Below are 15,232 nucleotides of genomic sequence, written 5' to 3'. Positions count from 1 at the left end.
TATTATATATATAAAATATATATTAAAATGAAAAAAAAAACTAAATAAAATTGTAATTTAACATAAGTATAAGGAATATTAGTATATGTATGCATAAAAGAAGCATTAATTTTATATTAAATAAACATAAAAAAAATTACTTGAGTAATTTTTTCCGACAATACTTATAATATTATTGATGATCACAATCATAATTTTCTCGCAAATTTTATAATTTTATTTAGGAGATTGTGGTAAAAAAAATACGATGATAAATTACATAAAGTACGTGTGATAGAAAACAAATGTTTGTCTCTTTCATCATTTATTCATACATATCTTGCGCACGCGCGATTGTCACTATACTGAGATCTACGTTAGTGAGTCTTTATTTTCACACAAGTTGTTAAATTGTGAAGACAATATTAAGTTATGTGTTATTTAGTACTTTAGCATATTATATTAAAGAAAATATTAGAAGGTAAATATGCCGAAAAAGAAAATATTATACATATATATATATATATATGTGTGTGTATAATATATAATTGATACACAACTACGTAATTGATATACAATAAGTCACATGCCACAGAAAGTATCTTATTTATTGTTAATTATAGTATATATTTATTTAGTCAATTTCAATTAGAAATTAGTATTATAATTACATCAATATATATATATATATATACGATTGTTAATAATAAAAAAGACAGATAAAAAATAAAATATGTTTTAATTCCATAAAAATATGTCTTAATTTATGACATAATAGTAAAAATTGCAAAAAGTGTAGAACGTATTTTACTGTTATTTCAAAATTTATTTTAATAAATATCCAGAGAAATACATATATGTAATACGTACTGATTGCAAAATTCAAATTTTTTATACGTGACTATTATGCTTTTCATGGCTTTCTTTGTGTACTCCCATGGATTGAAGGACCATAACGTAGGATATAGACATACTTATAAGCTGAATATAAATATTAAAAATTTTTTTTTTTATAAGATTAATCAAAGAAAATTACTCATAATTCCTTATGCCCATAATACCTTAGCGAAACCTTCTAATGATGCATCAAATAAACCTCCAGCTGTTAAAGCGCTCTTTCTGTAACGTCTTTGCATTATAAATAGTATCAGTTTTTGCATACATAATGGCGCAGCATACCAGAGTGTATTATATCTGTTATACAGATACACATGTATAGCAATTAATAATGATAAATATATTATATATTTAATTAAATAAAGTCATTAAATAATCAAATAAATTTTTTCATTTTTATTAAATTTTAAAAATTATAGGTCTCAAAAGTTCGTAGCGGTACTTCATTTGTATCATATCTATATATTTAAAAAAAAAATTTAGCCATTGCATTATTCGATAGAGCAAAGTTTCAGAATCTGTTTTTTGAAATATGATGATTTTTAATGGAGTTATAAGCAATTAAAGTAAATAACTTTTTTTTTTCATTTAATTTGCGATAACTTAGCAACAAAAAATCTTAGGAACATTTTAAAAAATAATTTTGTAGCTAAAAAAGCTACAAATAGTTTAAAAAATTTTAAGCTTTTACTAGATATATTCAAAAAATGAAAAATTGTATATTCTTAATTATTCACATATTAAGCGAGTATTAGAGCCGTCAAAATTGTATTATAAATGTATCAAAAATATAAAATTAAAAAAATATATTTAATACTTACGTTGCTTGATAAATACTCATGCTGCTATCTATGACTTCTTGTCCAATATAATTTCCCAAAAATATATAATATAACTCTATTAATATACAGGAGCCGAATATCAATAAGTCCTCTTTCTCCAGGGATATTACTGCATTATGAAACTTGAATCGAATGTTGTTTATTAATTATCTTATTTAATATCTTTAGTAGTTATATTTTTTTATGTATCATAATAATAATTAACCTTTTTTGAATAAATGATATTGTGTTCTTTTTTTTTGCAATAATTGCATTTACGCTTACATTAAGGAAAGAGACACTCATCAAAGCCACAACAAGTCCTAATAACACGAAATACAATGTCGCAAAACTGTTCGTCAAAATACTGGCCAAACTTCAACAGCAAAATGTGTATTTTTATTAATTCATTGCATAATAAAATATTTAAGCCTTTGTACTTAGCCTTTTCTGCGAGGATTTTTAGATACATCTAAAGTTGTAAGAAAAATAGTAATTTTTATTAGATTTAGATTTGTTTTTATTAAATTTGTTTATAAAACAACAAGTTTAAAAAAAGTTTGGTAATAACTACCAAATGTTTAGTGAAATAATGCCAATTAAATGTTTGGTTGTAACTAAATATATATATATATATTTCTAAAAGTAAAATTATGTTTAGTTATATTAATCCAACATTTAATTGGCATTATTTTACTAAACATTTGGTAGCTATTACCAAACTCTTTTCTAAACAAAGTTACTTTTTACATGAATATAAAATAATATTTATAATATATCGCGATAATAATTTTTGTTTGTTGAATTGCCCAGGCAAAATAGGCTTCGAGTGTAAAGGAACAATATACACTAATACTAACTCTATAGCTCTGCGATGAACATATACAGCCTGAATTAATTTGTTGTAAAGTATATATTGTTTAATATCCTTTGGCATTTGTTGTACATTTTCATTAAATATGTTTTCTATTCGATAGCTATGAAAATACAGCATTACTAAACTTATTACAATATTAGCAGTTTTAAATGAATCAATGAAATCAACGATCGTGATAATTAAGATTACTCTTGTTTTTACCTGGCGATTCTAAACATGGCACATGTGTGCAGTGCGTATGCTACGTGTAATGTGCCGACAGACATTATTGTCATATTACCAGCATACATAGCTATGATACTATGTGTCAAAATAACGATAAGGTACGTTCCTTCTTCATCAAAGTATTCCACTAAAATTAATGTTTGTCTTGGCCGCGATTCATTCATTGGTACGATCACATTGAGTATATGGGGTAAACAAATTATTACTAGGAATCCCAATGAACTGGTAGTAATCAAAACTGAAGCAAGCGAATTATGCCACGTATTTGACGTAGTATAAAGAGCAATGTATATCTTCATATGTTATAAATGGAAAGTACGGAGAAAAAAATTATACGGCATATATTAATCTAATTATATTTGCATCAATCTAAGAGTATGTTATCATTTAAAAAAATTTTATATAATTTTTATAAGAAAATGTAAATTAAATATTTTAATGAAAATATGAATACATCGTGTAATGCACATAAAAACAAATTACGTAATTAATTATTATATAAATATATTGTATAAATAAATTAATGTAAAAGTATACTATAAAAAAGAATCACACGATTGATATTTGATTTTATATCTTACATATAAAACCGATCGTAAATAATTTTGCATAGCTTGCGTATTTTCGTATCATTTCCAATTCCGTTTGAGCTTTTAATATATTCCAATCATATCGAACTCTATCAAAGATATATTTAATCTGTAATATAAATAAAATATTTTATTCTGTAAATTTTTTTGGTATTATATTCTAATAATTATTTTTTATTATTTTTATATAATCGTTACGTTAGCAGTTTTTAATGTCTTGTTTAATATACATACATCGAATAATTATGTCATGCACTAAGTACAATATATATGTGGTATTACAAATAATATATTTACATAATGAGCAATTAAAAAAATTTTTTTAATTTGTAACAATTTTATAAAAATGAAGAATTTCAAATGCATTAAAAATATATGAATACTTACATTATCAGTAAGTAGGAGACATGCGTTATATTGTATAATAAAAATACAAGTTAGAATAATAAACAATAACATTTTCAAGATACGATCCATGCTGTATTTTTTTATAAAACATGTATTGCACTGAAAGTAATAGATTTAATCTTCGTTGCAAAATTTGAGTAAACATAAGTTTATGTAAAAGCTTATCCAATTACTTATATCTTATATTATAAGCAAGTTTTGTATTTAAATAAGTAACATGCGTGTAAAATGAAAAATCACTGAATACCTGACATATCAGAAAAGATATAAATAATGTTTGGAAAAAGATTATTTGAATTTTCTTCAAAGTTCGAGTTTGATAAGGCCACAAACCAAAACATATCAGAAGAATTTTATTTAGTTTATAGTACTGTTCGCCAGCGAAGTCCATCTTCGGCGAAAGCTAAAATGTGTATGTCAGGAACAACGTCGCGAAACTGCGTTTCCCCTTCCATGTATCAAATTTAAGTGAATTTTTCTTTCTGAAGCTAATAGCATAATTTTAAGGATGACGATAAGTTCGTGGGATAAACAGCAGATGTAAGAAATTCATAAAGTATTAGCGGGGGAGAGAGCAGATGTAAATAAGAAAAATTAATTTTCCTTGAGTTTCTTCCTCGACTATAGAACGAAAATAAGTTATCAATATAATATTATCAAAATTGATAATCCATCGTATATCTTTTCCTAGGAAGTATTTTTTTATTAAAATAAATTATCAATGCTATTGCAAAGGCTAGAAGTATTATGGATAGCATAGACCATTTTATTTTGATATGAGTCAACTTTATCATAGTCGCATATCATAACAATGTCTTTGCAATAGCTATGTATATACATGCATGTAATAGTAACATCTTTCATACTTGGTATCTATTAATTCGAATAGAAAGAAATCAGATTTGATAGTGCAATAATATAACAAACATTTTGCAAAAGTGAGGAAAATGCAGATTATCATGACATAATTCCTCGTTCATGGAAAAAAAGAAGACACAAATTGTTCTAATTACCTTTTCATAAAATTTCGTATGTTTAACAATACATGTATCATCCTATCTCGCTAGACATTGCATTTTTATTATTCTCTTAATGTTTTAATTTATAAAATTTATAAAATTTCATGTAATATTTATATCTTAATTATTAATCGATTTATCAAATATAAATATTTCTAATAATATTATTAGTTTTAAAATCGTGATCTGAATAAATAATATAAAAGCACATGTAATATTTTGTATATATGTATGTAATATATTAAAAGATATTTTTATTTATCTTATATATTATGTATCGTATATACATATTATAGTTTCGTGCCCGTGCATTCCGTGAATAATCATTCGGGCCTTAGCCGCGCCGACAATATAATCGATCGTTAAGGAGTTCGATATAAATACGAAAATTGCTCCCTCTTGACGATGATTCTTTGATTTTGATTTCGGTGCTCAGTTTTTGATACAGAATTTATTCTGTAAAACATTCATATGAAATTCTCATCTAAAGAAAGCCTATGTCTCTATTTTTGTGAATGCTATGAGATGTGTGAAAGTTTGTCGAGTTTATGCGATATTTGCGAATGTGTAACAAGCGCAGTTAAGGCCCGAACGATTTTTACGGGACACAAGGGCATAATATATACATATATATAAAATTAAATGTCGTGTATGAATTATGTAATAAAAATATGCACTAAAGCCTATATACATATATAAAACTTTTTTATATTTTAAAACTTGTAATTATATAATCACATAAGACATTTAATACACAATACACAATACAACTTATTTTACATGTTAAATAACATGTAAAATAAGTTAAAAGAAGAATTATTTTTATGTGCAAGACAATTAACATCAAATTACCTGAATTATTCTTTTGTGCAAGATAATTATATAACATCAAATTATCTAAATAAATATTTTCATTTGATAATATTAAAATAATTTGTATAAGATTCTACGGTAAAACTGCAGAAAAGGAGAACATCTGCTGACGATATATGACTTGATATATGTTATCAAGATCAACACCCTGACTAATCTCCAACAAGTTGTAGCTGTCCGTTAAAAAGTAATTAACAAAAAAAGTTTAAAAAATAATCAATAATCAGATTTTTTTTATTAAGATTAACATAAAATTAAATACTAAGCATATTTAAAAATGCTTAGGGGTGCACGATTTCCACGCAAAGCGACTTTCGAAATCGTGACCCTGAGTGATCTCCAATAAGACTTCGAAAGTTGCTTCATGTGGAAGTGCCCCGTCTCCCCCAAGTAAGAGGGAGTTGCTTTACGTGGAAAGTCATTACGCAAGGAAGGGTGTAGGATAGTTTCTAATGTTATATATAGCAGAAATAAAACGTTATTTTTTCAAACAACATATATCAAGGTCAAAGTCGCCGGTGGGTACTCTCCTTTTCTGCAGTTTTACCGATTCTACAAATATAAAAATTTTTTCTTGTGCTTAATTATTTCGAAATTATAGAACAAATTACCGTAAAGTAAAATATTGACATGCTCGCAAGCTGCAAATTTACATTTTAGTTTAGATAAAATTAGTTAAGATATAATTATTATCAACTTAATTGTATTGATTACCGTAGAAAAGCCTCTCAGCGAGACTACAAATATACCAAAAACGAAAGTAAAGTTTTTCGAAGTTCTCTGCATTATGAATAACAATTTTTGTGCACGTACTGGCGCAGTATACCAGTAAGAATCATATCTACATAAAACAAAGAAAGTGAATATTTTAATTATAAAATATTTTAAATGCTTGTAGCAGTATCATATTAGTTTTTAAATGTTTTTGAGCATACATTTTTCAAATATATTATAAGGGTAAACGTCTTTTTGCTTACGTTACGTTAAATACCTCAATGTAGTGATCTGTAACTATTTGTCCACCATAATTTCCAAGGTACATACTATATAGCAAAATTGTGTGGCAACAAACGTAAATGATGTAAACAATTCAGTCATATTATGCATGGATAATGCGACGTAAACCTAGCTAGAAGTGTAGATTTAAAAAGTGTAGATTTAAAAAGAGCCAAAAATATTTTTTGGTTAGTCGTAGAAATAAATTAAATAGCACATTTCAATTTGAGAAAATGACATTCACTTGAAATATATTAAGAGTTAGCGAAGCTACTCCCACACTGAGTAATATGAAAAAAGATACTTTCAAATTACACATAATCGAATCAGTAAACCTGAAGGTTTACAACATGAGATAATATCTAATTTATTGATGGTATTTGTGATTATGTCAAATATAATGTAAATTAGATTATGACTGACAATAAGACAAGTATAAAGATAAATTGCGGGAAGTTAAAAGTGCATAAAAATAAAAAGATAAAGTCATTAAATTATCTGTTCAATTTAGATAAAGTTCAGAACTAATTCAAAAATATTTGTTCCAAATCTTTCTCTAAAGTCCAGTTTAAAAAAATCTTCTCTTAATCATATTCGAGTAGTATCTTGTCATTTGTAATGTATATATTCAAATAAAAAATTGATAGTATATTTTATTTAATCACAAATAAACTAAGAATAAAGTTTTAAAGATAAAATCTTTTATATTTATAAAATAGCAAACGTAATACAAAATCAATATTATACCTAAAAAAATATTTAAAATGATTAGATACCTAATATTTAAAATATATTAATCAATTGTATATAATTGTAAATATATTAATTTAAAAAAAAATTGGTTAGTTAAAAAAAGTTGTGTCTATCTATAATGTCAGTATATGATTTCGATAGGCTAATGCAACTAAAAATTTGCTGCTATAACCAAAAATTGGTTGCTGCAGCCATATAAAAATGCTATGCCATATTTTACTATCTAAATTGTTGCAGCAGTCAATCTTTTTTTTCAGTATAATATTTAAAAAAATAAAATCATGCTTTTTTACAATTATTGTGCTAAAATCGGTAAAAAATACCAACTCTATAGCTTTTCAATGAATATGCACTCCGTTAATTATCTTTTTGTAAATTATGTGATCTTTATGAAAAGATGATGCTTTTATAGGCACTGCACCTTCGATGCGATAGCTGTAGACATAAGTGATATTTAAGCAATCTTTAAATTTAAATTTTTTCAAAAAGTTTGCGATTTTATCGAGAGAAATTATCTCCGTGTTTTTAAAATTGTAATTCTACTAATAATATAGAGATTAAATATTTATACAAAATCTTATAAAGACTGTAATAACGCTTAAGGATAGATTCTTGAGATCACTTTTAATATGAAAATCATAATATCAAAATATCGAGATTACAGTAGTTTTCGAATTATAAATATTAAAAATTACCGAATCTTATCGCTTAAAGTTTGCGCGTTTAGATATGGTTGGCACTTTGCGTTGCACTATACCTGAATAGTATGAACTATAGGTGATACACTGAGAAAAAAATGCTGTTACTTCAATTAAAGTCTATATATATATTACGAGCTGCCACTAACATAAGTGATTAATTGATGTATATTTTTATTAATATAAACGCATAAATTATTATTTCAATAATCAAGGCTTTTAGATCTATAAGAATATACATGAATTAATTACTTATGTTAGTGACAGCTCGTAACATAGACTTTAATTGAATCAACAGCATTTTTTTCTTAGTGTATGATTCGTTAATTTTTAATATTAATAATTCAAAAATTATTATAGCCTTGATTTCGGGCATATTAGGAATGTTTTACAATGATCTCAGGAATCTATTCGTAAGCGTTATTATGATCTTTAAGAGATTATATACGTATATATACAATTGGTATACAATATTTATATATACATATATAGTTTTATTATACATGTAATATATAAACTATATATTTCTGTGTGTATATTTTAATATATAATTTTATTTTGTATATACATATATACACAAAGATATAATATACCTAGCAATTTTGAATATTGCGCAAGCATGTAAAATATAACTCATAAGCATAGTTCCGACGGATATCGTCATCATCGGTGCTACTGATACAGTTACAATGGTATGTAGTGAAAGCCAAAAAAAGTATCTTTCTTCATCGATAAAACATCGTACTAAAATATAGAAATGTCGTGGCCGAGTTCAATGGTACTATTATATCTATAATCATTGGCAATATATGCCTTATAAATATAATAAATATGCTCAAAGCAAAGGCATCTATAATCAAAATAGTGAAAACAATTATTTCTCCAGTATATTTTAAAAATGCATAAAAAAAAACCAATAATGGACATATCATTCTTACGTAGAATGAAAATTGTAAATCGTCTGGAGAATTTGGTATACTTTTCTAGTATTGCAATTTCTTGTTTATCCTGAATTGTAGTCGAATGATACCACATTAGATTTGCTAGATGTTTCATCTAGAATTATAAATAATACTTCGCTTAATTTTACAATAGATGATACAATGGAAAGGAGAATGGGAGAACTTACTTTTTGGCTTATAGAAGAAGGCGCCGTGTTTTATGATAGATACTAATACGGGAAGAGCAATCGATAATACTTTCATGACTAGGTTTACAATACAGTCTGCGCCGATGAAAGTCATTAACTGAAATATTAATTTTTTATTTTTATAATATACAATAATTATTCGCGCTTATTAAAATGTTTTCTATGTAATTCTTGTCTATTGTACACATCTTTTTTAAATTAAAAGTTATATTTATACTATTGTACACAGGTATACATATGTTATACCTGAAGCACTATAAATGATATTAGAACAGTGAGATAGAATACAGCTTGAATGTTTTTGAACATTGATTTCTGATAAGGCCATAAACCGCATATTAGTAAAAGTAATCGATTCACATTATAATACTTATTTGCAGAGACGAACATTTCTCTTCGAATGTCGAAACTCGACTGCAAGGCTATTGCGGTAATAATTCTTTTTCTGCCTTCCACAGTGTAACATTACATATTCTTCTCTTATTTTCCGTAAAAACATCTGTATACCCTCAATGTGATAGCAAGTAATAGCAAATAATTTAAAGAACGAATAGCCATTTTTATTACGAGGAACATTGCGTGTAATTTCACAATTTCTAAATGATTATTTTCACTTTATATTGTTTATTTCACGTTAAATATCACGAGGTGATATTTTTCCAAGTTTTTTATAGGTTTTTAATATGTTAAATTTCATAAACTAAAAATTATATTTGTATATTCACATATAAATATTACTAAGCACTAATGTAAGATCCGCTTTAACAAAAAATGGTTTTCTTCTTCTCTCCTATTTAGTATTTGAACTCTTCTCGATCTGTTTCCTCTTAATAATGACACAAATGTCACAATATTTCGCGAATATACTTCGTTTTATTATCAAGCCGCAAAAGGTATTACTTTTATTTTATAATATAAAAAAACTTATATTTATGTAATGTATTATTTGAAAACGATAGACATAAGAACGTATGAATAGATTCAATAAAGTATAACAATCATTTTTTTAAAGTAATATCTAGCATACAATTACTTATAATTTTTTTAATGAAATATTATTAATCACCTACAACTTGTGCAATTCGTTATAGTTATATTATTTTGGTTATAATACATGTTCGTCATTGTGTAGAATAGATTACCATAAAGTAAGATAACGACGTACTTGTAAGCTGAAATTATGATTTTTAATATTTTATCATATAATATCATTATTTATATACATATATTGTTTTTTTAGAATTAAACACATTTATAAGAAATAAAATCATAGTATTGCTCAGAAATTAATAATAATAATAATTAAATAAAATTACTAATATAGAATGTGCAATACGCAAGACCGCATTAGCATAATTTGCTAAATAATTGCACTGATTGCTCATTATAAATTTTCTCACCGTGATAAAACCTTCTAATGAAGCAACATATACTCCTCCAATGATTAAACCGAAATATTTTGTATTTTTTAACATTAAGAAAAGAATTAATTTTTGCACCTGTATGGGTGCCATGTACCATTGTACGTGATATCTAAAAATTTCCTTGTGATATAAACTATTTATTATTGTATAAAATATATCTTATTATTAAATTTGTTCTTAATTATGCAGACACATATAGATTAAGCAAAATTTTCTAATAACTTACAACGCTTTTAATACATTTGCGTTATGATCTATAATTGTCTGTCCGCCATAATTTCCTATAAAAATATAAAAAAAATGAATAATGACATAAAAAGTAGATATCGCTAGCTCATTCACGTTATCTATAATTAATGCAGCTTTCATTGCCTGAAATTAACACGTTAAAACGAAATAAAAATTCATGAAAGTATAAAATCAAACTGGTAAAGCGTGATTGAAAGTTACTTACATGTAATAAATTAATTGCCAACGAAATTACACCTATTCCAATCAAAAAGAAGTAGGACTCTTTAAAGCTGTCTAAGGCACGTTGCGTGAACCTTCAAAACAGCAAGGAAATTCGGTATCTATTCATAAATTGTTTCAGCATCAATTTGAATAAAAGAATAACGACGGTAAAATTCTGCATTGAGCGAATTTATCTCATATATTGTATATTATCTCTTATACAGAATGTATAAGAGATAAGTACGTTAAAAGATTTTAAGAGATGATTCCTCACACAAATGCAAAACAAAAATTTCATATGACCGTATATACCTACGCTCCAAACGGCTTACAAGGAGAGGCTATACTTTGCTCTTCATCGATTTTAATCACACTTGCAGCGATGTTAGAGGAGCTTATCAAATGAACACTGTAAAGCCATTCTCGCTAATAGACCTTAGAAGCCGAGTAATGAGCATTTTAAAATATACAAAAAATCTGGAAACAGTCTAATATCTCAGAAAGTATGCATTTTTGAGAAAAATGTCTAAGAAGAAGGACATCAGGTGACGGTGTCGGAAATTTTAATGCGTTTTTTACAGGCTATTACAAATGAATTTTTGTTGCAGACGCAATAAATTTTTCTAATATCTGGCGAAAAGCAAATTTGATTGACATTATGGAAATAGCTTCTTTTAGGAATCAATTTTGATGAGAACCAAATTTTTCATTCTAAAATTCATTCGTAAGATGTTCACAATGCAATAAATATTTATGTTTTTGATTTCTTTCATCCCGTACAATATATGTCTACAAAACACGATTAGTTTTTTATTATTATTAATAAATCGATTATTATTAATCAAAAGATTACAAACATATTTAAATTATTACAATAATTATTTAAAAAATCGATTTCTTTGACACTATGGCTGAAACGGTCGGATATATATCAGTTTTTTTCCGCTCAAGAACAGCCTGTAAAAAGCGTATAAAAATCCCCATCACCTGGTGTTCCCTTTGTTAGACAAAAATACGGTTTAATAAAATGTATTTACTGGTTTTATTCGTTTGATCTTGGGTCGCCAAGGTCAAGTCAAGATTGACGATGCCTTCAAAGATCAAACCAATAAAGCTAGTAAATGCATCTTATTAAATTCTATCATTTTTGTAAGACATTTTTCTCAAAAATGCATACTTTTCAAGATATTAGACTTTTTCTTTAGACATTTTCAGATTTTTTGGATATTTTTAAACGCTCATTACTCGGTTTCTACGGTTCTTTAGCGGCTTTACAGGTGTTCATTTAGTAGACTCCTTTGTTAATAACATTGAGGCAAGTTTGATCAAAATCGGTGAAAAACAGAATGTAGCCTCTCCTTGTTAACTTCAAAAATAAAGGATGTTAAAAAATTTCATTTTTTTCAAAAATTTTGAAAACCGAGTTTTTGATGAAACTTTAAACATATATAAAATAATTTTAGAAAAAAAATATAAGTTTTTCTTCAACTTTAATATCTTTGGAGCGTGGCGTAGCTGGCAACGTACGAGACTGCCAGATATCTCGGGCTCGATTCCAGGCAGAATCGGAAAATTTTCGTACGCTCGTAATTCCTCTCGGCAGGCAATGGCAAACCACTGAGAGTATCCTTGCCATGTGCACTTTTATAAACAAAATCGTCGTTCGGAATCGACGTTAAACTGTAGGTTCCTTATGACTGTGTACAATTAACGTGCGCATCATGGGCATATGATAGAAGTCACCACATCCTTTCGAAGGATTGTGAACGGAGGAGAAGAATCTTTAAACCTAAGTCATTTCAGACAGAAAATTATTGTATGAAGGTTTCGTCTTACATTTATGTGAGAAATCATCCCTTAAAATCTTTTAGCGTGTTAGTATATACCCTGTATAATTTTTCTGTTCAATAGAAAATATTATACTATAATTTTATCATAAGTAATAGAATGTATATAAAAATCATTAAAAAAAAACAAAAAAAATGACAAAATAAAAAATTTTAAATAACATAACAATAGCGTAATATATAACTGAAACTTCCATATAGTAAATCAAAGTTCAAATTTTGAGATCATTCACTTTAATATGTGTATTGTACTACATTGCGAAGAGAATAATGATTATTTTAAACTAATACTAACTTTATAGCTCTTCGTTGAATGTTGACGGCGCTAATTAATTTCTGATACATCAAGTGATTTTTTTGAGAAATTGATATATGTAAGGCATTTCCATCCAATGAATGTTCGATACGATAGCTATAAATATATACTTCATATCAAAATTAGAACATGTCTTGACAAACATTTGTAAACATCGAAGACTTTTACCGGGTAATTTTTAACATAGCACAAATATGTCGCATGTACGTTAGAACCATTGATGTAGTAGCTGTCATTACGAAAACACCAATAAATACAATTGTGAGAAATAAGTAGATATATCTTTCTTTATCAAGTTGTTGCATTAACACATCTTGTCTTAAGAAAGATTCGTTGGCTATCGCTGATTTATTGATGTTAATCGGAATAAGATGCATTAGCACTAGAAAAAACCAGCTTAACAAGCCGCACACTGAAAAATGCCTGAATTTACAAAAAAAATTTATCTAAAGCAGACTTGTTAAACAATGTAATTGTAAATTTATCTATATCAAACAAGATTCTTTTAGGAAATTTCTTACGAAGTAATGTTTCTGTAAGCCGCCTCGTAAATGTTCCATATCTCTCTGCTATCTCAATTTCTTTAGAATCTTTTAGCGCATTCCATTCTTCGCAAATCTGGTTTAATAATTTTTTCACCTATAAATAGTGTATGATATTTCTTTCGCAAACATCAAGCGATAAAATAAATTAAATTTTTTAATTAAATTTTTTAATTAAATTTTTAAATTAAATAAAAAAAATATTTTGTTGTCCTTTACATATCTAAGGTAATGTTTCAAAATGCTGAAAATAATCACGTTAAGATCAAGTAAAAACGGTTTATAGATTTAGACAATGATGTCTTTGTATAATATGTATGCACGTATGTGTGAGTGTGTTATATATTGTATTACTTCGTTTGTATAACGTATTCTTTTTGGAAATAAATTCTTATGGATTTAATATTTTTAAATAAATTTAAGATGAATAATGACTCACTTCTTTCGGTTTAATTAAAAAGGCGATGAATTGCAGTATACATAAAATAGCAGGAAAAATATTCGAACAGATCTTCAAAGCTAATTTGAAATTGTATTCATAAATAAACAATAATCTAAACTAAAATATAAAGATATAAAAATATACAATAGTCATAACTCTGAAATATGCTATATTCTTTTGGTCAGTTTAACATATACCTGATAAATCACGAAGCAGATAAATATTCCTAATATGAACATGGCTCGTACGTACCGGAATTTCGTATTTTGATAAGGCCACAAACCGCATATTATTAAAGAAATTCGATTAACATTATAATACCAACTCTCAAGCACGATCATCTTTCCATGAATGCCAAACCATATATGCGTTCAATGACGACGAAAACTTTTTTCTCCCCTCTATAAGATGTTACAGATAATCGAAGCGACTGATGCGAATAATAATAATTGCGACATTATTCGAAGTTGTCTGCAAAGCACGAGGAGAGTCTCGATCGATTATATACTTATATCTCTCAATATTTTTGAGAGATATAAGTATATAATCGAGAAAGAAAATAAGTTCGAATTATATCAAACATGCAACTCCTCATAATAATTTTTGAGAGGAAATAGAATAAAATTTATGAGGTATATTTTAAATTAGCACGAATGTATAAACAAGTAAGATATTATTATTCAAGTTTCAACCACTGTATGCTAAGTTTATTTTACTAATATTTAATGTAGAATAGGAATTATTAAATTATAGATCAAGACACGCAATCTTAAAACAAAGTTATGTTAAGAAGTTATGTTAATATTATAATTAAAAAATAATGTAATAATTATATTTTTTAAAACATTATAAAAAATTCTGCTTAACTGTTATATTAGGCATTTTAATTTCTAATATTAATTGTGTTCTTACATATGCGATC

The 15,232-nt window shown here is 26.4% G+C and overlaps 2 protein-coding genes across 3 annotated transcripts in view; both read right to left on the bottom strand.

Moving 5' to 3' along the window:
* LOC108753888 (mannosyl-oligosaccharide 1,2-alpha-mannosidase IA) overlaps positions 1-15,232 on the bottom strand; it is a 619,733-nt gene that overhangs the window by 107,325 nt on the left and 497,176 nt on the right. The gene's annotated exons all lie outside the window — the stretch shown is intronic.
* Positions 871-2,003, bottom strand: LOC108753891 (odorant receptor 4-like). The gene is made up of 4 exons (XM_018495855.1): positions 1,983-2,003; positions 1,698-1,840; positions 1,041-1,173; positions 871-960 (listed from the first exon to the last, which is right to left on the bottom strand). The coding sequence occupies exons 1-4, from the start codon at positions 2,001-2,003 to the stop codon at positions 871-873; spliced, it is 387 nt and encodes a 128-aa protein (XP_018351357.1).

Source organism: Trachymyrmex septentrionalis, unplaced genomic scaffold (assembly GCF_001594115.1).
Source record: "Trachymyrmex septentrionalis isolate Tsep2-gDNA-1 unplaced genomic scaffold, Tsep1.0 scaffold73, whole genome shotgun sequence".
Lineage (NCBI taxonomy): Eukaryota > Metazoa > Arthropoda > Insecta > Hymenoptera > Formicidae > Trachymyrmex > Trachymyrmex septentrionalis.
This window is presented reverse-complemented; position numbering and strand designations above follow the sequence as displayed.

What these genes read in the sequence shown, in the direction of transcription:
- LOC108753891 (XM_018495855.1), bottom strand. Translation starts at nt 2,003, where the DNA reads ATGAGTGTCTCTTTCCTTAAT. An exon ending in TGAGTGTCTCTTTCCTTAAT is followed by an intron (nt 1,841 to 1,982) that starts GTAAGCGTAAAT and finishes ATTCGATTCAAG; the next exon opens with TTTCATAATGCAGTAATATC. An exon ending in CATTAGAAGGTTTCGCTAAG is followed by an intron (nt 961 to 1,040) that starts GTATTATGGGCA and finishes ATTTATATTCAG; the next exon opens with CTTATAAGTATGTCTATATC.